The sequence below is a fragment of the Typopeltis vanoorti genome, chromosome 12 (assembly GCF_054136105.1).
Source record: "Typopeltis vanoorti isolate ZY-2024b chromosome 12, IOZ_Tvanoo_1.0, whole genome shotgun sequence".
Taxonomy (NCBI): Eukaryota; Metazoa; Arthropoda; class Arachnida; order Uropygi; family Thelyphonidae; genus Typopeltis; species Typopeltis vanoorti.
In genome coordinates, this window is record NC_143560.1 from 99897396 (window position 1) to 99924733 (window position 27338).

At 35.1% G+C, this 27338-nt stretch overlaps 1 protein-coding gene across 3 annotated transcripts in view; it reads left to right on the top strand.

Annotated features, from left to right (window-relative positions):
- The window catches only part of LOC150101057 (microtubule-associated protein RP/EB family member 1-like), a 151478-nt gene that overhangs the window by 38085 nt on the left and 86055 nt on the right, over positions 1-27338 (top strand). For all 3 annotated transcript variants that reach the window (XM_090402270.1, XM_090402271.1, XM_090402272.1), the window contains exon 3: positions 14028-14066. In XM_090402270.1, the coding sequence (XP_090258396.1) occupies positions 14028-14066 (39 nt within the window). The remainder of the gene's footprint in view (positions 1-14027; positions 14067-27338) is intronic.

Consider the following 27338-nt stretch of genomic DNA (forward strand, 5'->3'; position numbering starts at 1 on the left):
TATTGATTTTTATTATTGAAGGTTTCCCTCCTTCATCCAATGCTCAGTATATCTTGAGAAGTGCCAAGTGATACTTGGACAAAGTGCGTCCTGAGTAACCCCAGTGTTATATATTTATATATTTTTCGGAAACGTTTTTTAATAATGGAAAAGTGGCTTAGAACTAGGACTTTGAAAAGAAGGGCAAATGAAACAGGTGATGCTAATTGTGATACAAGTGTTGTATCACAATATAACAGTGAGTAAATCTGATACAATTAAAGAAGAAGAAACAAGTAGTTCAAAGAAAAAATACAGTAGGAAATATAACAGTTCATATTTGGGTTTACTTGATGTGGAGATGAAAGTGAACAGAAACCTCAATGTGTTTTGCATTATGAAGTGTTGTCGAACGAGTGCATGAAACCTGTGAAACTCTGATGACATTTAGAAACTAAATATTGTGATGTGAAAAATAAGCCAATTGAATTTTTTCAGCGACGCTTAGGGACATTCATCATGGGAAAGATATAGTTTCGGCCATGGGATCCATTAATAGCAAGGCACGGAAGCATCCTATCTCTTATGTTTGCGCATAGTGAAAACAGGGAAACCTCATTCTATTGGGAAAAATTTGCTACTTCCAGCTATAAAAGATGTGGTAGAAACGATGTTTGGCAACAAGTTACTAAAAGATGTTGATTTGATTCCTCTTTCAAATGACACTGTCGGTCGCAGAATTAATGATATGGCAGGTGACGTAGAATCTCAATTAATCGAAAGAGTTAAGAAGAGCACTTATTATGCATTACAAATAGAAGAGACTACTGATGTTACAAGTGATGCACAGTTAATATGCACATGATAACATTCATGACGATATTCTGTTTTGTAGAACTTTGCCATCCCAAACAACTAGAGAAGAAATATTTCACTCTCAATAATTACATAATACACAAAGGGGATCCAGTGGGGAAAAAGGTATAAGCTTCTGTTCGAATGGAGCATAGTGGGGTTGTTTCTATGGTCAAGGAAGTAGCTCCGGATATGAATTGGGTACATTGTTTCATAGGGAAGCATTAGCCTCCAAAGGAATGCCACCAGAATTTAAAACTGTGCTATATAATGCTGTAAAGCTAGTTAATTTTATTAAAACTCGACCATTAAATAACAGGTTATTTTCAGTACTCTGCGATGAAATGGGCAGTAAATATATACAACTTTTGCTTCTTTCTGAAATTTGCTGGCTTTCCAGGGGCAGAGTACTAACAAGGTTATTTCAAATTAAGGCACGAAGTTTTATTACTTGTAAATGAATGTAATTCTGATTTTGTATCGCTCCTTGTTGATGAAGCATGGTTATCAACACTATCCTATCTTTCAGACATTTTTTTCGAAATTAAATGAATTAAATCTCTCCCTTCAGGGAAATTCTTTAACTGTTCTTGATGCCTATGACAAAATAAAGGCATTCGAGAAAAGTGGTTTTATGGATTATGTAAAAGACAGACAATTTGCACCTTTTCCAACATTGGAATCCTTTTTAGTAGAAAATTATATTTTTGTTGATTCTTAGTTTCTTGAAAAGGTTTGTGACCACCTTAAAAATCTGAAACAGAATTTTGAAGCATATTTTCTGAATAACTTTTATAAGAAATTTCTGTGGGTTTTGCAATCCATTTCAGGCTTGCTATCACGAGAATGACCTTTCGTTATCGAAAAATGCTCAGTTAATTGAGCTTTCGAGTGGACTTAAAATGCAATTCTGTGATCTTGGTTTGGCTCAATTTTGGATCTTGCCTTCAGTGAGAAGTGAATTTCCCAGATCATACGAAGAAGCATTGAAAATCGTCATGCAGTTCTCCACAACCTGAGCAATGAAAATCCTTTCTTTGTGAGAGAGGATTTTCATTGCTCCTTCAAATAAAAACAAAATACAGAAATCGTCTTCGTGTGTGTGTGCCAATCTTAGACTGAATTGGACCAATATTGAGCCAGATATCCAGCAACTCTGCAAGGGCCAAGAAGCTGAACCATCTCATTAAAAGTAAGTAGTAACATAATTAGATCATATTATTTATTTCTTTAATAAAAATGAAAACTTTGTTCAATGATGAATGATACACTTTTAATTATTTACTTCCAATTTAATTAATTGTGTTTCCATATGTATTCAAAACATGCTTTTAGATTTACTGTGTTATAAATGGCACGGTTTTTCCGAAATGTTGATAATTCCTACTTAGGTTTTTAAAAAAATTACGAAAAGTCAAAATGACGTATAGGGAAATAAATTAAAAACGCTATGTTTATTTTTGAAGTAAAACTTTAATTCCAACATTCTAAAATGTTATTTTTCTTGCTTTTATGTTCGCAAAATCGTCGATGACATTGATGAAGTCTGTTTCATCACTCAGTTGCTGTTTTATAGACAGTAAGGCAAAATTTCTTAAATGCCAAAAAGGTGCTGCTCAGGGTGGATTACCCCCCCCCCCCTGCTACGCCTCTATAATTTAGTGGTCCATAGAATTGTTTTCAGCATTTTACAGGTCCTTGGCCTTAGAAAGGTTGAGAAATGCTGCTATAACCTATTCCAACTTAATACTCTCTAATGAGTTACTTTTAACCTTTTCTGTGTGGATGAACTGATGCTGATATCAACAATTTGCAGAGGCATATTTGTTTAGTGTTTACTGTCTAGACAGTACATTCACTTGAACTCATGCAAACAGTGATGAATTTTTGCAGCTACACAGATTTAAGCAAATTAATTTAGTACTCACAGTTTTAGAGGTTATAGCTGAATGAAAAAAGGTTAACATTAATATGAGAAATATTACATTAGCAGTTTAGTGCATTAAACACAAAATGCCACTGTTGAAATTAAAGCGGAAAAGAATTGCACATTTATTTAAACTTGAGTGGCTGAATGTGTTAAAATGACATCATCATCAAACCAAATGCTGGGAGGGCTACTAAAGGGCTGTTAATGTGCAATATATACCTTCTCACACTCAAGTCATCCCTACTGTCCAGCAGTATAGCCTATTTCCACAAATGGGACCATGGCAAACATGGCAAGCATTGCTGCCAAAAAAGTATACCTTCCCTAGTTGGAGGAAATGCCAACTAGACCTCTAGGTGGTGGATGTCTTTCATCACCCGGTGAAATAATACCACCTTACTTATTAGAGACCTGAAGTGGCTGCAGCCATGTTTGGTCGTTGGAGCAAGGGTTCCAGTTTCTGTGCCCCCTCCTCCTCCACACACTCTTGCCACATGCAGTGAGTGAAACCCTCAATAACATACCGACCTTACTGTAGACTGCTTGGACCTTCCCCCTGTTTGAGGATACAGCAGTAAAGTGGTTCAGCAGGCTGGCTGCTGGATAGTACATGAGACCAAACCATTTAGTAACAAATCTGGAGGCTTCCTGATCAGCCAGCGTCAAATCCTGGGAGACCAGATACTGTTGCTGCATGGGGAACTGCTGAGGCCACGAGTGGATAGGAGACTGTTCCTACTGTATCAGTGGTATATGGGTGGTATGTCTGTTACCTTTCACTTCATGCCCTATTTTCTCTTTATTTCTTCCTAATGAAATATAATGGACCATAACCTAAAGAAATGCGACTTAACTGTGGATCACAAAAATTCTTCCACAAAAAATAGTTTTAAAAAAAAACTTATGAAAAACAAAAAATCCAATCAAAACAACCTGCCAAAATTAATTCTTACCAAAAAAAAAAAGTTTCCACATCCACTTCGCCAACATATGTGGCCATAAGAGCAATATAAATGATGTGCACTACCACCTACAGTCATCCAAACCAGAAGTATTATTCCTATCAGAACTCCAACTAGCAACTTCAACTGCCCACACTACACATTACACAGCTCTTTCTGCTACAAGGACGGCACTTGTTCATTCATCAGAACGGCATACTATACCAGAGACTGTAAACACTTGAATCCCCACTGTTTGATCTACTTTGGCTCAAAATTTCTCTATCAAACCAACTTGCACTTTAAATATGCTCTCTCTATCACTCTGCAAACTCCATCAACCACTCTGACCTCTTCAACTATCTTTCTCTAAAGCTTGATTTTCTACAATCAAAATATCCCAATAGTGAGGTCATCCTTTTTGGGGACTTCAACGTCCACAACTCCCTTTGGCTTCCCTTCTCCAGTTTCACTGATCAAACAGGCAGAGATGCTAAGGTTTTTGCCATCAGCAGTGGCCTATCTCAGATCATCAATCTTCTGACCAAAATACCTCACAAGCTCCCCTTCCAGGTATACTGTGGTTGTCGGTTCTCCTCTTCATAACTCTGACCATAACCTCATACAAGTCTCTTTTGCCACAGAACTACCTTTATCCACCAGCACAGTCTCATGTCCTTTGGCACTATAAGGTTGCCAACTGGGAGGACCTCAGAGACTTTTATTCCTCCTTAGGCTGACTACTGCTTCAGCTCTTCTAATCCAACAGCTGTTCTACCTGCTCAGACCTAATAACAGAAATCATCCTCATAGGGATGCACTTTCCTGGTGCAAATACATCATTTGCACCAGGAAAGATTAAGTCATAAATCGTTTTCAGCTTTCAAAAAAATTGGCATCCTTTTACACTCAGGATGTTACATTTTGCTTATCCAGTTAACTGTACAAATTCTGAATCAACCATAGAATACTGTTTCACATTTGGTGGGATGCACCAAGTGCCTCTCTAAAAATTCTTAATTATATCTAAAAGAAGGCATTTTGGCTAACTGACAATACTCTTTCTCTCTCAGACTCTTCAGCTACTGTCTCACAAGACATGATTTTCTCCATATCTTTTCTTCAGGTACATCCATGGGTGCTTTTCAGCAGACCTAGCATCCATCATTTCACCCATGCCTGCTAATTATACAATAACATGAGCAACAGTTACACAACATCCCTTTGCTGTTAATTCACTGCACTACTATGCCCTTTCATTCCATCTACTCCTGTTTTCTGGAACAGCCTTCAAGTCTCCCCGTGACTGCATATAACCCCAAGCCATCTTATATCTTCAGTCTTGTACCTGAGTCTTTTTCCTGCATTTTTTGACTCAAGTTTTGCTAATCTTCCATTCTGTTTTGCGCTTGAGTCAAAAATGTCTTAATTACCATCTTAGATTAGCTTTGCTTACATATTCTTGAATATTAATAATTTCAGGTGCTTTTTCTCGGCATCATTTTTAATATGGTTCTGCAATTGATGCCATTTTGTTCACTTCACTAATTTTCCTTAGAATCTCTCATATTTTGTCTCCAGTCTTTTCTAACCCAAATCTTCGTATGTTAAAAAATAATAGAAATACATTGGAAAAACAGGGATTCATAAGGCATTTGTTATGTCCCATCTCGTCACTTTTTTTACTTTTATTATATTAGTTATATTATTCTGTATGTATTATTTATCTCTCATGCATATTGGTTATTTCATTGCCGACAAATTTATATTTTGTTTAGAACGACTGCGCCAGCCGGCAACTAAATTCTGATACTCAAATAAATAACGCTAAACAACAGAGGGATCATGTGATGTGCAGTCGTGGCTCCCCCCTTTTCTTTCTTACGTAAATTGCTTCCCCCGTCACTCATACAGGTCCGAAATTTTTATAAGTGGTAATTCGATCTCAGAAACAACAGACTCATGAACTTTGATATAAAGAAACACATTTATTTATAAACATTTGCATAGATACACTTTAAGTAATAATTTCAATGCTAGAGAGTCTGAATATCTTTTGGATATCTTAACCTCTTTAGGTTAAGATATCCAAAATTTCAATTCTTATGTTTAAATGAAACAATCCTATATCTCTGTTATATTATTATGTTCAGACTCGATTACTCCATACAGGGTTACTCAGTGCTCATTTTTTAAGCACGATTATATACAAACTTTATAAAAAGTATGTCAGATGCATTCCGTCTTGTATTTTAACATGGAAAATGATTCTAATTCGTGCTCAAGCTATACCCCCCCCCCATAACTTAATTAAATTCAGGCTAATATCTAACATTATATCATATAGCTTCTTCCTGACAAATAGTTTGAAGGTTAGGTTCCTTTCTCGGCGCAAGCTTAGAGTTGCACCAGCTTATTTGACACTGACAGATCAGTCCAAGGATTCTTTTAGGCACTATGGGTAAGTCAATGTGTGGAGCTCCTTAAATCCTTGGTTCCTATTCCTTTTATGATTACAATTCTATAATGAGTATGAAAAATTGTACATTATCATCTTGTTCTTTTCATGGGGTTTCCGTGACTTCCCTCCACACTTACACTTTCGATATGCAAGACTTCCATATTTTCTCATCACATGTTTCTGTGTTATCAGCGACTTACTTCCACTGTCTTCGAAGGTTGCCCTTCGCTGACTTCACATTGGCATAGCGTACCAACAGCTCTCTACTGGAATTCTGCCTTCATTCCTTTGGTGGCTCTATTCGACTTGGTACAGCAGCAACCGGGAGATTGTTGCTGGGCACCGGCGACAAGCTTCCGTAGCTATCCAGGATTGGACGGGAACACAGGAACAGAAAACGAGAGAGAGTGTTTGAGTCTCGCAGTGCACCTTATATTACCAATGCGAGCATCCTCTCTCGGTGACTACGTCATACTCTTAGCCATGGCCGATTGGTCACCCCAACTCCAAACTGTTTTGACATGGTTCTAATACATAGATCTCTTATGCACATTTAATAATGACAATTTCGGTCCTGAGACACAATTTCCCTTTGCTTATTTTACACAGACATTACCAATTCTAAATACAGATTTCCTAAGTTTACTTAATATTAACAATCTCAGTTGGTTTGATACTCTTTTGAGTGAGCATATATACAACACTCTCTTAGCCCTGTCTCTGGAGGCATAAGCATGTCCTTATCCTTAGGTCTAATTGTCACTGTGTGTTGGGTCAGAAACAAGATGGCTTACAAATAGTGAGTCAGCTCTTTTTCCGACACAACACATTTCATTTGAGGCTATCTGTTGTGAGATAGAGGCCAACAGGTCTAAATATGTAATTGGTTGCTACTGTAATCCAGGAGGTAAATGGGAGAATGAGCACATACCAGTCACTGCCACTAATTAGAAACTTATTTAAAAATGTGTTAGACCTATAAGCATGCGACTGCCAATTCTAATTCTCTGCAATTCCTGCTCATAATTTGGCATGATGTGTTGGGAACAGTTTTCATTAAATGATTTGGTCAGTTGCTGCAAGAAAGTTGTCTGTCTGTCTCTTTGTACATCCCTTCTCAGATGATGGCAATCTCTTTCCTGATCTTAGTACTACAGTTGCACTTCTTAGACAGAACATAGGTTATTTTTTTGCTGATTAAACACCCAGGATATCTCGCATTTTGACAAACCAGTCAGCTATGTTTTCAAAATCGTGGATCTAGTTCATAGGTTCCCAAAGTGGACGGTACCACCTCCCCAGTGGGCGCTGAAGCCTTCTGGGGGGAGGGAGGCTATAGTGGGATCAGAAGCATTTGGGGGCGGACTAGGGGGTCAGTGGCTCTTTATAGAAGAAATTAATATATATTTAAAAATTATTTTCATGATTTTGCAATTAGATAATCATTTAAAATTTAAATATTGCATTTTAATTCATCTTATGCCCATCTTACACGATCAATTTTTTTATCTATTTTCTATTTCAATTATTTAATCATTTGAAAATTTACCATGTCAGATAGAAATGGATGTCAATTTTCTATGTCAATGAGAAAATAGAGCATGTATATATGTGTGTATAATAGGTTATGTTTACAGTAGCAAATATATTAGTTATATTTCATTTCAAAATATGTATAAAATATATAAAACAACATTTCTAATTGATTTGTACAAAAATAAACCCAATTTTATATAATTTAATATTATGAGTAAAAATAATAATGGCAAGAAAGAAATAAAATTGTAAATTTTAGTTAGCCTAGTTAGTACTAACTTGTATTGCTAACTAGAGGGAAAAAAACAAAGCAAATATTATTCAAAACTTATTGTACTGTTTTCTGTGGTTATGTTTTGTAGGTTTTGTTTATATCTTGTGTAATTATTTTATTTATTAATTATTATTTATAATTATTTGGGCAGTGTCGTGGTCGGAAGAACAAAATGCGCTTGCATCCAAAATAAAAAATTAAACGTGTCATGCAGGATATTTTAACTTCTATTTTTTATATACTTAAAAAATTTATTCATTTTTTTCTATTGTAAAAATTGATTGTGCCATACAGGCTTTAGTCTATCCACTCAGCAGACGAGTCTTAACTAGTAGTATGTCGGTCAACTATTACATAGGTAATTCACTCAATTCAGCATGTTTTGACAGGAATATGGGTGCTTGCAGTGACTTGTTCAAAGCACAAGTACGATGGTATCGCAAACAAGTCAATGCATGCAAGTCGATTCGGGCTAGATTTCAAATCTATAAATACCAGTGGTTTAGGAATAAGTTTCGTTATTTTTTGTGTGCTTTGCCAACAATCATCAGTCGAAAGTGTGATAGATAAGTGGAATCATACAATGTGTAAATTAAATCTTTAATTTGTGAAAATTTTTGCAAATTTTATTACTTCATTATGTCTGAATATAAGAAGAAATGTCGACAGTACAGTATTGAGTACTTGAAATATAGTTTTATTCAGTCTCCTACGAACCAATTATTACCCATGCGCTTGATTTGCCAAAAAGTGTTTTCAAATGAAGCAATGAAGCCTTCTAGGCTACAAGAGCATTTGACTAAAATGCATGCTGACAGAAAGGATAAAGATTTGTCCTATTTTCAAGTACTAGGAGAAAAATATTTTAAACGTCTAACTATATCAAAACTTTTTACGTCATCCACTAAACAAGATAATGACGGATTACAAGCTTCTTATAATATTTCATTATTAATTGCAAAAGCGGGAAAACCACACACAATTGGTGAGGAATTAATCTTGCCGGCAGTAAAAGAAGTAATAAACTGTGCTTCATCAGATATCATCAGGAAAATTCCTTTGAGCAATAATTCAGTGCAAAGAAGAACCGATGAAATGGCTGAAGACGTTGAAAAATCATTGTGCAATTATTTGAAGACACGCCAATTTTCCATTCACCTCAATGAATCAACTCTCCCAAATAATGAACCACTACTCTTTTCATACGTACGATTCATAAAAGAAGAAAAAGTTTGTCAAGAATTATTATTTGCTAAAAACTTGGAAGCGGATACAAAGGGAGAATCTATGTTTAATATCATGAATAAGTTTTTTCAAGAGAAAGACATTCCTATTCGTAATATTTTGTCTGCTGCTACTGATGGTGCTCCAGCAATGACAGGGTGCCACAAGGGTTTCATACTGCATTTGAAACAAGCAGTTACATTGTGTTCTTCATCGTCAACATTTGGTTGCAAAAAATTTAAGTGAAAAGCCTACACATGTCGCTCCATTACGTTATTAGAGTAGTCAACAAGATTAGAAGCAATTCATTGAGTGACAGATTATTTAGCCAACTTTATAGTGAAAACGATGAAGATTTCAATCGTTTGCTGCTTCACACAGAAGTTCACTGGCTTTCAAAAGCTATTTGTCTGAATTGATTTTACAATTTGTTTGATTCAGTACTAGAGTTCGTAGAAAACAGAGACGACAGATTGCGGGCCAACCTGATTACATCCAAAAATGACATCGCTTATTTGACAGACCTCTATAAAATATTTAATGAAGTCAATCTACAACTACAAGGTGATGAATTGAATTAAAACAAAAAACTTTATTGCCGCTTTTGTAGGGAAACTTCTTCTGTTCAAGCGGAATATGGGCTGAGGGGAATAAAGCCACTTTTCAAATTTATCAGCAGGATCTCAAAAAGGAAGATTTACTTACATACTGCCAACACTTGGAGGTTTCCATGCTGATTTCAATGAGCGATTCAAGGATATTCTAAACATGAATATACCAAATTGGGTTCTAGATCCTTTCTCACATGTAAGCACAGCAGGATCATCAGATTTAGAAGTGGAACTCATAGAACTCGCAACAAATGAAGAACTAAAGATAAAATTCAAAACTGGATAACAAGAGTTCTGGATTCAAAAATCAATACCGACACTGTACTCTGGATTATGGGAAATAGTGCAGAAATTTTTAATTGCATTTCCATCTTCTTATTTGGCTGAGCGTGGGTTTAGTGCTGTAGTGAATTTACTATCCAAGAAAAGGAACCAATTGCATATAACTGAGCGTGGCGAATTACGACTGTTTTTAATGAAAGTTGAACCCGATATTAACGAACTTTTAAAAATGCACCAGGCTCATCCTTCACATTAATTTTTTTTTTCTTTGTATTTTTACTTTGTAAGTTTGAAATAAACCATCTAAATAATTTAAAAATAATACATTTGATGGTGTTTTAATTATTACAATAAGATTCTTACTAATGTTATGTAATCTCTTAATATGTATTCCGAATTTTCATATTTAAACCATTGTATGAAACTTCACATTAATTTGTTATTTTTGCTTTGTGTTTTTACTTTATAAGTTAGAAATAAACAATTTTGTAATATATTTAATAGTGTTTTAATTATTACAATAAGATTCTTACTAATGCAATGCAATCTCTTAATTGCATTCCACATTTTCATATTTAAACCATTGTATGAAACTGTGCATAATGTTATTCAAGCATACATTTTACAATCTTTACATATGGGCTATGTTTCACCAAAATCGGTATAGCAATAACTGTGTTCAAGATGAAGCACATATTGGCCACTTCTTTTTAAAAATTTAACGGCATAAGCAGTAATGTATCATTAGTTGCTATTTACGTCAAAAATATCAAACGGCTTGAACGTGGAAAACTGTTATAATGGGGGGGGGGCGTTACAAAATTTATGTCTTGCAAAGTGGGTGGTGGCCCGAAAAATTTTGGGACCTATGCTCTAGTTAGATAGACATCCAAATTGAGCCCTTTATTAAACTCTGAAATAATCTTTGTTTTTCTCATTGTGATCAACACTATTGATTATTACTTAGCAGCAGAATTCTTAAAAAGTTCCCTAGAATATGCAAGTATATTGCATATATGCTGAGTAAATGACATGTACAGGTGCATAAAGGTTTCTACTTTACTGGCTGGTATGTATAGTGACATGCACTCAGAAATTAGAATGATGAATACAGGTCAAGTAATTATTATGGGAGATTTCAACTATGGGGGACATAAATTTGGCTGGAGGAATGGTCACATACAGGGAAGGAAATGGAATTTATACAGCTACTGAGAGATAATTACCTGAGGCAATATGTAATGGAGGTTCAAGAGTGCTGGATCTGATCATTGCATAAGAGAACATAACACTAACCAATCTAGCTGAGCTGACTCCACTTGGAGAAAGTGATCATGTAGTCTTTACCCAGAAGATTGCCAGACATTAAGAATTTCCTGTTAAGAAGGGATTTATATGGAATTACAAAGCAGGTGATTATGAAAAGCTTGAGGAGTCAGCTTTCAGCAGTACCATGGCATAGGAATTTGGAGGGGGGAGAGAGATTGGTGGTGCATTTGAGGTAGTGTGAAGGAGTGTTTTGATGAAAGCAGTATCACAGTGTGTACCTAAAATCAGAAGGATAAATCAGGTAGGAGTTAGATGAATGAATAGCTTCATTAAGCTGGAGTTGCACACAAAGAAAAGGTTGTATAAAATTGAGCAGTATAAGGCACAGACAAGAAGGGTGACCTGTATGGTAAAGAAGGCCAAAGCTAATTATGAGAGAAAGTTAGCTGATGAGGCCAAAAGAAATCCTAAAGAGTTCATTTGCTATGTGGCAAGTAAAAAGAGGAATGACTGAAAAGATGACTTTAAAAGTAATGGTGGGGAGATAAAACCAATCGAAATAGTTTAATTACTTAGTAATCATTGTGAAGAGGTGTGCCATTCTAGGTGGTGACGTCACAATTTCAGATGGGACATTGACTGAATAGTAGTTGAAGAAATGGAGGTGCATAAAATATTGCAGAACCTCAATACAAACACAGCTATGGGATTAGATGGCATATCAGCCTGTGTATTACGAGAATGTGCCACTGGGAACGTAACCAAAACAGCACATCAGTAAGTGGTTATTGAAGTAGTTGTTGAACACACTAACAAGCAGGAATAAAGAGGCTATTGTCCAGATGTAGTCTTATTATATTCCTTTAATAAGACTACATCTGGACTATGCACAGATCTAGACTCTTAGATTCTGTGGGGATGAAGTGGTGAGGATCCAGATGAGTGAAATTTTGAGTGACAAAGAGTGACATGGTAGATCTATAGAATGCTACGTGTGAGAATTGATTGACAGCCTGTGGGTTTCAGAAATTAAGTGATAGGCAAAAAAGTGAAGATATGATAGGATCATTTAAGATATTGATGAAGTTTTATAGGACACAGTGACACAGAAGACTTTTTTTCAGTACATGGCAAGAAGAGAGCGAGAACAAGGGGTTGCCATTGGAAGTTGTGTTAGGACTAGATATTTTGCTTGGAGGATGGTGAATGGTTGGAATAGGATACCAGAGTTTGCTGTGAGTGCTTCATCAGTGAACTAACTAAAATTAAAAGCAATCTGATATGTAATGGATACAGCAGAACTACCATTCAGAAAATTGTTAATAATTATCATCTTTCTACCTGACTACAGTCTGATGCAAAAAGAATTTCAATACCCTACCTTAAAGGAACCTTGGAACAAATAGCAAGGATTGTTTGTTAATTCAATGTGTAGGTTTCCTTCAAACCAGCTTGGAAACTGTCTTCCTTCTTACCATCAACAAAGGATACATTACTGCCTCTTTTCTTACCAGGTGTCTATCAAGTACTCTGCTTGTGTCATCTTTTCTATTTTGGACAAACTGGTCATTCTGCCTTGATTAGAATTGAAGAACATCAAGAATATGTTACATTTTTGGAATATGAAAAGTCTTGCCTTGCTTTTCATATTATTGACTATAGGTATAGAGTTCTTTGGAACCAGATAAAACTTCACTTCAGCAAGTTCAATTTCAATCATCCGAACTTGAACCGGCCATACGGTCTGCCAGTATCCAAGTTTTGGGAAGTGATCACTATTAATTGTTCATAAGTTTTTTGGTTTAATTAATAATTATTTTAAATAATTGATTTTTTTTAATCTACGCAACTTACTACAATTATTCCTTTGAACTATAATAGTGTAATATCATATACTCCAACTGGAACCTAGACATGAGCTAATATATGCATGATTTATGACTCATTATTTTGATTCATCTTTGGAATGTAGTTTATGGTCTATCTCTCTGACGATGTCAATGTAATGTTAAATGAAATGCATTAGAGTTTTTGAAAAATTGTATGCATTTTTGTTGCATGTGTTGGCCTTGAAACTTACTTTAATACGTCTAGTGCACATGTCCTGTTAAAGCTATTAAATATTGTTATTGTTTAAATTCGAATTTTTTTAAACTGTTATGATATATATCATATTTCCAAGTTTGATTAAAATATCATCTTTAAGTTTCTTGTGGTTTATTAATAACATTGAGTAAAATGTGCGAGTTCAGTTTTTTCTAAGTTTCCAATTGTATACTTGTTTGTCATTATTGATTCTTTGTCTGCAAATAAGTATCCTACACTGTGTCATTCTAATAATTTTTAATGAGTTTTACTTCATATCTAATTGTTTTAAATTCTCATTCTTAAATTTCTTTCATAGTATTGTTGTTTTCTTTCTTAAGGTACCTTATACAAATTGCTAATTGATTGAGCAGGTCCTTAAAAACATCTGACTTTTCCTTCATGTTTTCATATTTGATATCCAAACACGAAGTATCCAAACTTCATGTTTGGATATCCCATCTCCTGTTTCATATATGTGATATTCTTTTAAAATCATTTAAATTTTATCTATTTTTATTAATTGTCTTTCTCTGAACTTCTCATAATATTAATATTTCAAGATAATTATTACTTTCAGGTGCTGCCTATTGTCAATTCATGGATATGCTCTTTCCAGGTAAAAATAGTTAGTTATGTATTTTTATATGTAGATTTAGTTTCATTCTATGAATTTTTGTGTAGATTAACAAGCTTTTCAAATAAACTTTGTTTAATACTTTATTTTTAGCATACGTAATATAATATTTTAGTTATTGTCTTCCCTTCTCCTTTCTGTATAATTAATGAGAAAAGATGAAATTGTGGAATAAAAAATTAAATTAATGGTGAGATTAAAAGACTATTTAAAAGTGTTTAAATAGTCTTTTAATGCTTTGTAACTCAAATTTGATGTGTATTATTGTTAGCATGTGAGATATGATGGTGACATATTCATACAACTTTATCATTACCAGTAAAGTTTTTTAGCTGCTTCATGCAAAGCATGCCATACTGTTTTAATGAAGAGAATCAACTTGATATGAATATACCTAGTCTGGCCATAAATACTGTTACAACTTCAACAGTGCATAAACCTTTAATCTATCAGTAAATCATTTGCAGCTTTCAGCAGATACAAACCACATGTATAACATACATATAGCAGCACTCAATGTTCGAAATGTCTCCCTTTTGCCTTCACACCTACGTATCTGAAGTCTGAGGCTACATATCAGTGGCAACACATCCAACAGAAACACTACCACTGTTTGCTCCAAATCCACCTTCACGCTGGTGATGCTGGGTTATTGTTTGTTGCAGGCAACACTCAAATTCTGACCACAATTTGAAGTCTAATGTCTTCAGATTGGGACTTCCAGGCAGCCATTTAGATGGATGAGTTTTTCAGGGGGCCATACCACAGGTTTCAGCACAGTGTCTTGATACACTTTAGCTGAGATTTTGACCCCTTTCTCACAGAAATGCAAGTTGGATACCCTATCCCCTGATATCCCCCCCCCCACCCCAAACCATTACTGGTGTGCAGTGGTGACCCCTAAATCCTGGGTGCTATAACACGTGCTGTGTGACCATTTGGCGCATAAATATAAATTTTTAAACACTAGAAAACATAAAATTACAAAAAAAATTGTCATCACCAAATTCCTGACATTTACCCTCAAGGGGTAAATGTCAGGAATTTACATCATTACTAACTTCCCATCTATAATTTTCCTCCAAATCAATCTATTACCTGTCAAGGCTCCAATATTGTTGAATCTTATATTTCTATCTTCTAAGGCACTTTTTACCATATCAATCCACCTATATCTTGGTCTTCCTCTGAGTCTTTTTCCTGCCAACCTGGCAGAGAACACTTGTTTTGCTAATATTTCCTCTCCCATTCTGTTTCAGTGACCATACCACCTGAGATTAGCTCTGCTAACACATTCCTGGATGCTAACAATGTCAAGTTATTTCCTAATATTCTCATTTTTAACATGATATTGCCATTGATGCCATCTGTTCACGTCCCTAATCTTTCTCAGGACCCTCATATCTGCAGTCTCTAGTCTTTGGTCAAATGTTTTACTTCTAACCCAGCTCTCAGATCCATATGTTAAAACTGGTTTGAACACTGTCGTGTATATAGCTGATTTTAGTCTTTTGACTAATTTCATTCTTATTCTATATACATTTATTCAGTTTACTTCCTACCATATCAGCTTTGTTGATCCTATTGTCTATTTCCATACTTAATTTACCATCTTCACTAAAAATCATGCCTAAGTCCCTGAAAAGTTTTACTTGTTCTATGGGTTCTTCATTCACAATGCAGTCGATATTTTCATTGCTTCTGCCTATTTTCATTGTCTTTGTTTTTTTATTGCTGACCTTCATACCATATCTATTAATCTATTACAATAGATTAATAGATATGGTATGAATTTAGACAGGGAATCGTGCAGACTTGTAGCGGATTTGTATAACATCATCTGCATAAAGCAAAGAGCTGATGTTAACATTTGCAGTTTTGATATCAGATTTAATATCACTTTCCTTCATAATGTGATCCATATAGATAATGAATAACAGAGGGGATAATGTACATCCTTGTCTGACACCAGATTTAACATTAAACCATCTTCCTGTACTTCCTTCAATTCTAATTGCTGACTTACAACTGAAACAAAGACTAACTATTGCTAGATATAATGCCCCACTGACACCATACAACTGTAGTGCTTTGAATAGCTTCTCTTTCTCTCTCTCTCTCTCTCTCTCTCTTGGCACTTTGTGATATGCATAAAAAAAATTAATCTGCAATTAAAAAAAGTATAGAAAACCTGTAATTAAACATTAGTACAGCTGTTTTATTTAAGTGATTTTCCAGAACAAATACACAATGTTTCGTGTGTAAATTACAGGAATGGTAATTCTCATTAGTAGCTGGATGGTGGTCTCACATTATGCATTGAAATTTATCCCCCTCCCCTGACAAAAGCAGTCACAAACATTCATCTGATTCAAATCTGCAGCCTGTTGGTTGGAGAGAGCAGATATGCTTATCACCAAGCCAAATAGCCAGCAATTAAATCTACAGAAAGTGTGACATTTTGATGACAATAAGAGTTGGAAATGAGGAGTGAATCTTTGGTGAAGTGCAATGAGGAGCATAAGGTTGAAAATTAGATCAGCCAGAAGGATGAATGAGAGAATGCATGCCAAGAATATGAGTATGGAAGAGAATGAAGGAGCAAAAGCAGTTGTGACTGAAGAATGGAAGAGAGCATGACTAATGGAGTAAAAGTTGAGAGTGATTGTGGAAACAAAGCAAGAATGAATGATGAAACAAAAGGTAGCTTGATTGCTAATGCAAAAGAGGTCACGAATGTCAAAATGCAAAGCTCGTTGAAGAATGAGCTTATTAAGATGAGAAAGTATGCAAAATGAGATCAGATGTCAAAAGTATAAAATAAAAGATAGTGAAGAAAAAGAGTTGTAAATGACTCAAGAGTGGTGCTTATTGAGATTCCATTATTAAAGTTGTAGATGAGAGGATGTGCAAGATCTGTTTATAATGAACAGGATGATTGATGTTTTGGAGTTGGTGGTTGTGGGAACAAACAATTTGGTTGGGCATAGGATAAGTGTGAATGGATATCAGGGGATTACTGAGAAGACTAGGAAAAAAAAAGGGAGGTGGTTTGGAAGGGTAGTTAATGTGTTGTTCAGGTATAACAATGATGTTTAAATGGCAAGCAAAAATTATGAATGCTATGCTAGAAGAGCTCTATGAAGGGAAAGGTAGTTTGTGTGGAATGCATATGAGGGATAGTTGGTGTTGTATGAAAGAGATGGATTGTATTTAAATGGATTTGGTATGAATCGGAATTAACTAGAGGCCCATAGAGAATGTAATAAATGATGTGAACATGGAATTAGAGGGAGTCTGAAAAAAGCAGGAGAATGGACCAGATGAAACAAGTATTTTTAAATGGAGAGGAGAGTAGTCTGAGAAGTGAAAATGTAAAAACAGGAATGCAAGATGGACGGGAAAACTGGATATGAGTTTCGGGCAGACAGTGTAATCAGAGTAGATTCTGGGAGCGTTAATGAATGAATGTGTGTATGAGGATAGTCAGCACAGGAATGGGATGCATGTGGAGTAATTGAGTCTGGGGCGATATATGGGATTATAAAAACAGGTTATTAAAAGAGGTTATAAAAGTGAGCAAGCAGGAGTCAAGAAGCTACAGATAAGAGATGGCATGGATAGTCTTACCGTGCCACCTCTCATATGTGACCTTCTAGCAGTTCATTTTTTGTTTACAGAAATGAATTGCTATACTTGTTTACAAATGTCAGAAATAAGGGAGATGAAATTGTTGCAGTGATTACTGTCTGACCACACGTGAGAACCTTAGCTGGCACAATGCCAAGAAGAGCCAATTCATGTTGAAAGGGAGAAAGGAATAAGGTGTTGTACGAATTCGTTACCAACACGTGAAATCATGTTCTTTATACGTAAAATTTTCCAACTGTTGTACAAGCAAAATAGTTACCACTTTAAAAACTAGAATTTTCATAAAAGAAAAGTTTATTTTCCAATGTATAATAGTAAACATCATTGATTACCTATTATTGGAATGGATTCGCCTTCTGCCATTTGCAGAAGTGTTGAGTGATCTTGCATCTGTGGTTGGACAGTAAGTTTATTAACCTGAAAATAGTTGGAATAAATGAAATACGGTTGGATGAGAATGACATCCTGACAGGAATGAAATGTAAGAGTGCGATGTTTTCTTGTGAGGATAGGAAGGGCATGAGGAGAGCAGGGGAATTATGCCTGGACAAGATTGAGATAAAAGGTGCAAACAGTGGAATTGGTTCTGAGGTAGTGTAGTATGAGGGTAAGATGAGATAATTAGATGTTGCTATTGACTGGAGAATGTGGAGGGTGGAGACAAATTGACTTAGTGAACAAGAGAAGGATTATAATTATGAATATTGATTGGGATGAAGAAATAGCATCTGGGAATAAACAGAATGAATTTCTTAAGGGGAGACACTAAGCAATATGTAACAGAGCACACAAAAGTTGTGAGTCTTAGATTTGGTGTCATCAGAGAATATTATTGTGAATGGGTGTAATATTCCTCCAGTTGACAAGCGTGACCATGAAGTGATGACTTAGGTTGTATCCATTCATATGAGAACATCTAGTGCTGAGTGTATTCTCAGATAATGTCTGAGATGAGAAGACTGAATAAAGTAGAAGTTAAATGGGTGAATGAAGAGATTAAGCATGCAGTCTGACAAAAGAAAGGTTTATGGAAGTAGTGCAAGATGAAGGGCAATAATTAGTGAGTAGGTCAGGAAGGTTGACCCATTTGGTAAGGACAGCAGAAGTGCAATGTGAGCAGAAATTAGCCAGTCAAGCCAAGAAAAATCATAGTTCTTTTGTCATGTGACAAGTAGAAGAAAGAATGATTATGGAAAGATGGTGTTAGCAAATGAAAATGGTTGATTGATAACTTGTGCAGAGGATATAGTTAAAGTATTCAATAAGCAGTCAGAGTATTTCATCTTCATGAATGAACATCATGGGAACTTGAACAGGATAATTGCTTAGGAGAGACTGATAGTGAAAGATTGGGCAGGATGTATGGAAGGAATTATCTAAACTTGATGTTAATGGAGCAGTAGGACTTGACTGTTTAATGAGTCTTAAAACAGGGCAAGTCTCAAAGGAATGAAAAGAGAGAAATTATTATTCTTCACAAGGGGCAGTATGATTAAGGCTACAAATTGTAGGCAATCTGTATTGATATTGATAATAATAATATTCTGTATGATGGTTGACATGAGTTTATTAATGGAAGATTATGTTTTAGCATTCTGCTTATGTATTACCAGTGTGATATTCATTAGACAAGGAAGATGCACATACACTGTTGTACTTGAGATTTTTCTTCAGACAGGCCTTTGATAGATTTCCACATGACAAGCCAGTAACTGAATTGGAAGGAATGTGATTTATGATTAGTGGGTTGGATGGGTGATTGGCTGTCAGATGTCTGTTTTGGGATCATTATTATTTAACTTATGTTAATGATATATATTGGGACAGGCCTGTGTTTTAAAAGAAAATATATTTATGTAAATTTGAGGGGTTCCAAAAAAGTAAGGTAACACTTTTTTTTTCTTCTCGAGGATGTTTAATAATAAGTTGAAATTATACACCATGAAAAAAGTGAACATGCACTACTTCTCCACAAAGTCTCCAAATTTATTCATGCACTTTTCCCAACAATAGATCAGTTTATCAGTACCAGTACTGAAGAAGTCCATGTCACACCCAGTAACCTGACATCGTACTGCCTGATGAACTTCTTCACCTGTAGTGGAAGGGATCAAACAAATTGAAGTCTGATGGTGCTAAGTTTGGGTTGTAAGAAGGATGTGGCAATGTTTCCAACTATTACAGTGCAACCACTCATGAGTGATGTGTGTGTGTGTGTGTGTGTAGTAGCATTGTCATGCACCAAAATCATGCTGCTTGTCAGGAGTCCTGGTTGTTTACATTAAATGTCGGCTTTCAGTTTGTCCAACCCAGCCGTGCTTAGTGAAAACTTGACATGCTGGTCCCAAGCCTGGATAAATTGGGGAGGCTTGAGTGCAGGGCTAGCAACCCAGTCTCAGAAAAAAATCTTTGCTATGCAAACTGAAACCTTTCAAAATGTGATACCGGATGAAGAAAATAGAACACGAACTGCCACGAACACAAGGCACCTCTGGGGAGCAGAGGTGCAGAAGGAAAGTGTCAGACACCTTACCAAAGACAAGCTTAGACTGGGATGTTGGAATGTTAGAACCATGTTCAAAACTGGGAGGACATGACAAGTCTCGAGAATTCTAGAAAAATACAGACTAGAAATAATGGGATTAAGTGAAACAAGATGGATAAGAACTGGAAAAATCAAATCAAATTAAACTCTGGTCACTACTTAATCTACTCTGGGAACCAAAATACGAATGACCACACAAAGGGAGTTGCACTAATGATGACAAAGAAAGCTCATGGTGCACTAATGGAGTGGAATGCAATATCCAAAAGAATACTAAATGCTAGATTTAAAGCTGCCAAGCAGAACATCGCATTACCAACAAATGATGCGATCCAGGAAGAAAAGGATAATTTTTATTTTTATAACATGTTACAGAGAACTATAGAAACAACAAATAAAAAAGATATTGGAGATTTTAATGCTAAGGTTGGAAATGATAATACTAATAAAGAAACTGTTATGGGAAAGTATGCAGAAGGAGAAATAAATGAAAATGGAGAGTTACTTATAGACTTTTTGTGTTCAATCAGCTTGTAATAGGAGGGGGTCTCTTCCAACATAAAAAAAAATACACAAGTGAACATGGATAGCACCAGATAGAAAGACAAAGAACCAAATAGACCATGTACTTATATCAAGGAATTGGAGGAAATCCCTCCTGGATGTCAGATTTAAAAGAGGAGCCAAGGCATATTCAGATCACTTTCTCCTAACAGCTATCATGAAAGTAAAAATAAACAGTGCACAACAGGAAGAGGTTTAGAATTGAAAAACTCAAAAACAAAGAAATTAGAAATAAATTTATAACAACTCTACAGGATAAATAATGGGATAAACTCGAAAAAAGAAGAGATAACATAGAGGGAAAATGGACTAAGATTAAAGACAAACTAATAAGCACATCAGAAAAATATTGGGATTTCGAACTAATACCAAAAGGAATGGATATCAGAAAACACCAAATTAAAAATAGAGGAGAGAGATAGAATAAAAGAGAAACTGTTACAGATTGGTGAAAATGTTGAACAAGAACAAGCAGAAAGATATAGAGCAATTAACAAGGAAATAAAAAGAAGTGCAGGAAATGATAAAAGAAAATACATAGAGAATCTAGCACAAGAGGCAGAGGATGCTGCATTTATAAATGATACCAGAAAGTTGTATGATATTTACAAGGAAATTAAGTGGAAAAAGAAACAAATGGATAGTTCCTATATACAATAAAGAAGGAAAACTATTATTAAATGAAAAAAGAACAGATGAATAGATGGATGGAATTCTTCTTAGAGAAATTTCAAGAAATGACTGATGGTGACCAGAGCCTAGAACTAAATGAACAAAATGCATCATTAGATGTAAATTTGAATGAAATAACAAAAATAGAAATTACAAAAGCAATAACTCGGATCAAAACAGGTAAAGCACCGGGAGCAGACAACATACCAGGTGATATACTAAAAGCAAATCCAAAACTTAGCAGAGATATATCCCTTACTAAATGATATATGGCAGAAAGAAGAGTGGCCTAAGGAATGGAATACTGGATTACTGATTAAATTACATAAAAAAAAAGGGGGGGGGGGAAACCTATCTGAATGCAAAATTGGAGAGGTATAACAATGCTGAGCATTATAAGTAAAATACTAGCAAGGATAATACTAGAAAGAATCAAAATAGAAATAGAAAAACAACTAAGACCAGAACAGGCAGGATTTAGAGCCAATAGATTATGCACCAACCACATTGCTACTTTATGAATTATCATAGAACAATCATTGGAATGACAGGCAAGCTTATATTTAAATGTTATCGATTTTGAACAAGCTTTTGACAGTATAAACAGATCTTTCCTATAGAAATTACTTAGAAATTATGGACTCCCACAAAAAAGAATAAAAATAATTAAAAAAAAGTATGAAGATTTTGAAATTAAAGTAATACATGGAAATACCCTTTTAGAACCATTTAAAACAAAGACAGGAGTAAGGCAAGGCTGTATACTCTCCCCTACTATGCTTTTAATTGTCATAGACTGGGTGATGAGAAAAGTATCTCATGAAAATACAGGATTACAATGGTTACTTCAAAACTTACTCCACGATCTAGATTTTGCAGATGATATCTGCTTACTTTCACAGAAGCACCAACATATAGAACAAAAAACAACAACACTTATAGAAACAGCCAAAAAAGTTGGTCTTAGGATAAATAAAAATAAAACCATGTTGATGAAAATAAATGCAAAGCAAAATAAACAAATAACAACAGAAGAAATACTGCTTAAAGAAGTAGAACAATTTACATATCTTGGTTCAATAGTATCAATAAAAGGAGGAACTACTGAAGATATAAATAGAAGGAAATAGCTGGCTTATTCAACTTTTAACCAACTTAGAAATATTTGGAAAAACAAGAATTTGTCTATAAAAACTAAAATAAGAATATTTAACTCAAATGTAAAGGCAATATAATGTATGGATCAGAAATGTGAATGTTAAACAAAAAGATAGTTAACAATGTCCAGGTCTTCCTAAACAAGTGTTTAAGAATGATACTGGGAATATATTGGCCAAAACAAATATCAAACGAAGAACTAAGGCAGAGAACAAACCAGAAACCCATGTTGCAACAAATACGTGAAAGGAAATGGAGATGGCATATGTTGAGGAAAGAAGATAAAATAATAGTAAAACAGGCTCTAGATTGGAACCCACAAGGTAAAAGAAGACGAAGGCCAAGAGAAACATGGAAAAGAACAATACTGAAAGAAATAACAAATATTAATCAAAACTGAAGCCAAATAAAAGCAGAAGCAAAAAACAGAGTCTGGTGGAAAATGGTGGTGGAAGACCTATGCTCCCAGGTGGAGTGAAGAGGATTAAGTAAGTTTCAGTTTGTCCAACATTGCACAGCAAAATTCTGCGTTGATTGTTACTGTCTTCACTGAGAAGTCACCAACAGAATGGCTTGGTGATCCCAGAACACTGTGGCAATGACTTTTTGGACAGTGGAGACAGTTTTTTTAATTTTTTATACAGAGGAGATTGTAGATATTTCCAGATCATGAAATCTTGTTTGTTCTCCAGGGTAAAGTGATGAACTCACATTTTGTCTCCTATGACTAGGTGAATGAGAAAATCCTTGCCTCTGTCACTGCATCACAACAGATTCTCCAGACATCCTCATGCATGTTGCCTTGTGTTCCTCTGTTGGGCACCCAGCAGAAGCACACCTTTCGAAAGCCAAGGATATCATGAACAATTTTGTAAATGGTGGACTCACTCAAGTTCACTTGTGCAATTTCATGCAGTTCCATTTACTGTCTTCAGCAATGATGCCCTTTACACACAAAATGTTTTCTGTCTTGCTTGATGAAGGCCTCTCTGCTTGCCCAATGTCAATATGATCCACTTTAAATTCATTGCCTCCAAAACACACCTGCTTCTTTGACATCACCTTTTCATCATACACAGCAACCAGTTCACAGTGAATGTCACTTGGTGATGCCCCTTTTGTTTCCAAAAAAATGAATAACTTCAAGAACACTTGTTTTGGACCCCACTTGCACTGTAGCCCTCCCCCCCAATCTTGCACCTGGAATTAGCTGTGAAGTGACAGTAGTGCCACATTGCAGTGGCAGTTTTCTTGACTTTTATGAATGGGGTCCATCTGATCACCGTGTTTTATCTAATTTCCTTTCACCATTATTAAGAAAAAAACTGTGTCACCTTACTTTTCAGAAACTCCTCATATGCATTCTTTACTGTACCTAAAAGGTGCTTCTACAAGTAATTTGTATCTTTCCAAAGTATCTTAATTTATTTCTCTTATTCTTTTAAGATAAATTAATGTACTAGAAAGATACCAGTTACTTGTGGAAGGATCTAAAATCTTAAACAAATATCATGCATTACATTCATTTATCTTAGTCTCATTGTAGTGTCGAAAAATAAGATTAGAATTGTAACACAATGCAAAATAAACTTCGTTTAATTAATATAAAAAAATTCTAAAATATAATTACATTTGATTTAAATATTAATAAGAAATACATGTTTTTTTTCTCTCTCTCTCTCTCTCTCTTTCACACATACGAATCAAGTTTAACTTTAGAAAAAAAAATTAAGCATCAAGTTTGGCAAACAAGAAAATACCTTTTTAATCTTTTTAAGGTTTACAAAATTTAGTACTCCACTGTAATTATATGTAATCAGTTTAAATTAGAACTTCTTGCTTTAATTTAAACCAGGCATCCGTCTTCAAAAAGAAGAATCTCTTAATTTAAAAACACATCCTACCTTAGCATAAACAATTCCTTCACTTTATGGACTGGTCCTGAATGCTTTCAGAATATTATTTGTTGCTATAAATTTTGTTATAAGTTTTTTTAAGATAAAGAAAACTCTACAGAAGATTATAATAATTTATATAAATTAAGTGAATATTGAATCCAACATTATTTCACAGTTGAATATCTAGAAACTACAAGAGTTTTGTCCTGAATATAGAAACTATAAAAGTTTTGGCGGAGCCAAGCATAAGCAACCTTTCAAGACAGGGGCAACTCGTGGCAAAGGTGGAGCAAGTTCTGATCACTTTCCTTATTCTCCATAATGCAAAGCACATCTCCTTGCGCACATGTATGATGCTGTGCATAATGGGAAGAGGTCATATAAGGCGTTATAATAATTTGTTCCTTAGGACAATTTTGATTTATCTTCTCTTCAGAATATGTTCTAGCAATAATTTTAATATGGACTGCCATAGTAGTAGTAATAATGCATATGCTAAACTAAGTAATACCATTTCTCCAAACTGTATTATTGTCTATCTTTTAAAAACAGTACTCCAGAGGCATTCTTTACATTTATCTTATGGTGATTGTTTACTGTTTGAATAAAACTCTCTTGGATCTCCCTGTTTCATGTCAGTATTTTTACAATCTCTCTTCTCTAAATTTATTCTATTCCCATTTTCACCACAAAAACAAACTTCCTAGCTGTTGTTGCTACGAGTTATGCTACTTTCTGGATGTCTGCCATTAAACATAATGGAGTTCTCAGACAATGGGTAAAATAAATTTTCAGGTAAGGAAAAACAGTGTTTGTCTATTTAAGTAAAAGATAAGTTCTTGACATTTGCTGACTGAAAATAAGTGCAGTTTTAAACTTAAACTATAAAGTTCTTTGCACTAGAGCTGTCTATTATCATTATAAAAATGCCAAAGTTTAGTGATATTTGATGGCTTAAAGTAATAACCTATTTTAATAACTTTAAATCTTTCAAAATGAATTTATTTACTCAGATGTTTTGTTCTCTTTCTGAAGATGAGTGAATTTAATTATATTGATAAATTAAATTTCACAATATAAGATTAAAAAACTGCATTTTAATTACATTACTATAAATGAGTGTGTGTGTGGAGGGAGGGGGGAATACATTTATATTCCAACCTCTTTCCATCTTTTATTATAAGATTGCATAATACATAAGTCAGATAGTTATTAAAACATAAAATGTAGTGGTTCTGAGTAAAATTCATATACTCCACAATTGGAAATATTCAGTTTGTAGATGAGACAAAGTTGGGAAGAACTATTATTATCTGGGTATTTCCATGGAGTCTGAAGACTCATCGTGGGAGATCTGTTAATCACATACTAGCCATTATTCACACAGTAGTATATTTGTCATACCTCTCCTTAAACTCATTCACTGATGAAGCACTCAGAATATCTAGCAACCCATTCACCACCCTCCAAGCAAAAAATCTAGTGCCAGCACCTTTGCTAACCACACAGTCTTACACAACTTGCACTGGTAATCCTATGTTCTTTCCCTTCTTGCCACATGCTGGAAAAAAAAAAGTCTTCAGTGCCAATCTTTTAAAACTCTGTTAGTAACTTAAATGCTTCTATCATGTTTCTCCTCTTTTTTGCCTATTAGCTAATATTTGAAACCTGCAGACTGCCACTCTGTTCTCACCAGGAGCCATAGATTTGCCACAAACTTTGGCACTTGCCTCTGGATGCTCTCCACCCATTCTTCATCCCAATGGAATCTGGGAGTCCAAATTTTTGCACAAGTAGACCAGATGTCACCTTATTGAAACCTTGTAGAGGGTAAAATAACCTCTCTATTCTGGCTTGTTAGTGTGTTCCTCAACAACCACATAATCTAATGTGCTGTTTTTGGATACTTTTGTATTATGTCCTCTAAACTTCAACTTCCTGTCCATAATTACCTCCAAGTCCCTAGCCTCCTCAGTTTCCTGCGTTCTATCAATATAGTACACAGCTTTTGATCCCTTCCCAAAGTGCATCACCTTACACTTGGCCACATTAAACTGGCATCCACTTACCCTTGCCCATACTGCCAGTATATTTAAGTCTTCTGCAGTATCTCTGCATCACCTTCATTTCCCATTGCTCTTCCTAGTTTAGCATCATCAGCAAACAACTGAATATTTCCTGTATCATTATATACAAATTAAACAACAGACGACCAAGTACTGAGCCCTGTGATTCACTACTGGTCACTCACCTTCTCCTGGACTCAACTCCTCCATAAACCACTCTTTGTGATATCTATCAGCCACCATTCAATCCAAATCACCAGATTTATATCCATTCTTTTGCTCCAGATTTAGAACTCTATTACAATCTATGTAATAGAGTTCTAAATCTGTCAAATGCTTTTTCAAAGTCTGCTAGACTTTGCATGAGAAATGGCTACTTAGTGAGACTTTGTATCACCAAGTAGCCATTTCCCTTATCCAACTCCATTTTCACTTTATTATAAAAAGTAAGCACATTACTAAGGCAAGACTTACCCTTCACCAAACCATGTTTTACCTTATAGGGTATCGTGTTTCTATCTATTCATCCTGAATTCTGTTTTCCACTAATTTCTAATATACCTTAAACACCACTCCTGAGATGCTGATTGACTGATGTGCTACTTCTGTCTTGAAGCCTCATTTATGCAGTGGGAAAATTTTTCCTTCTTTCCACTCCATTGGCACCTTCCCGGTACTGAGGCGTAAATTAAACAGCTTG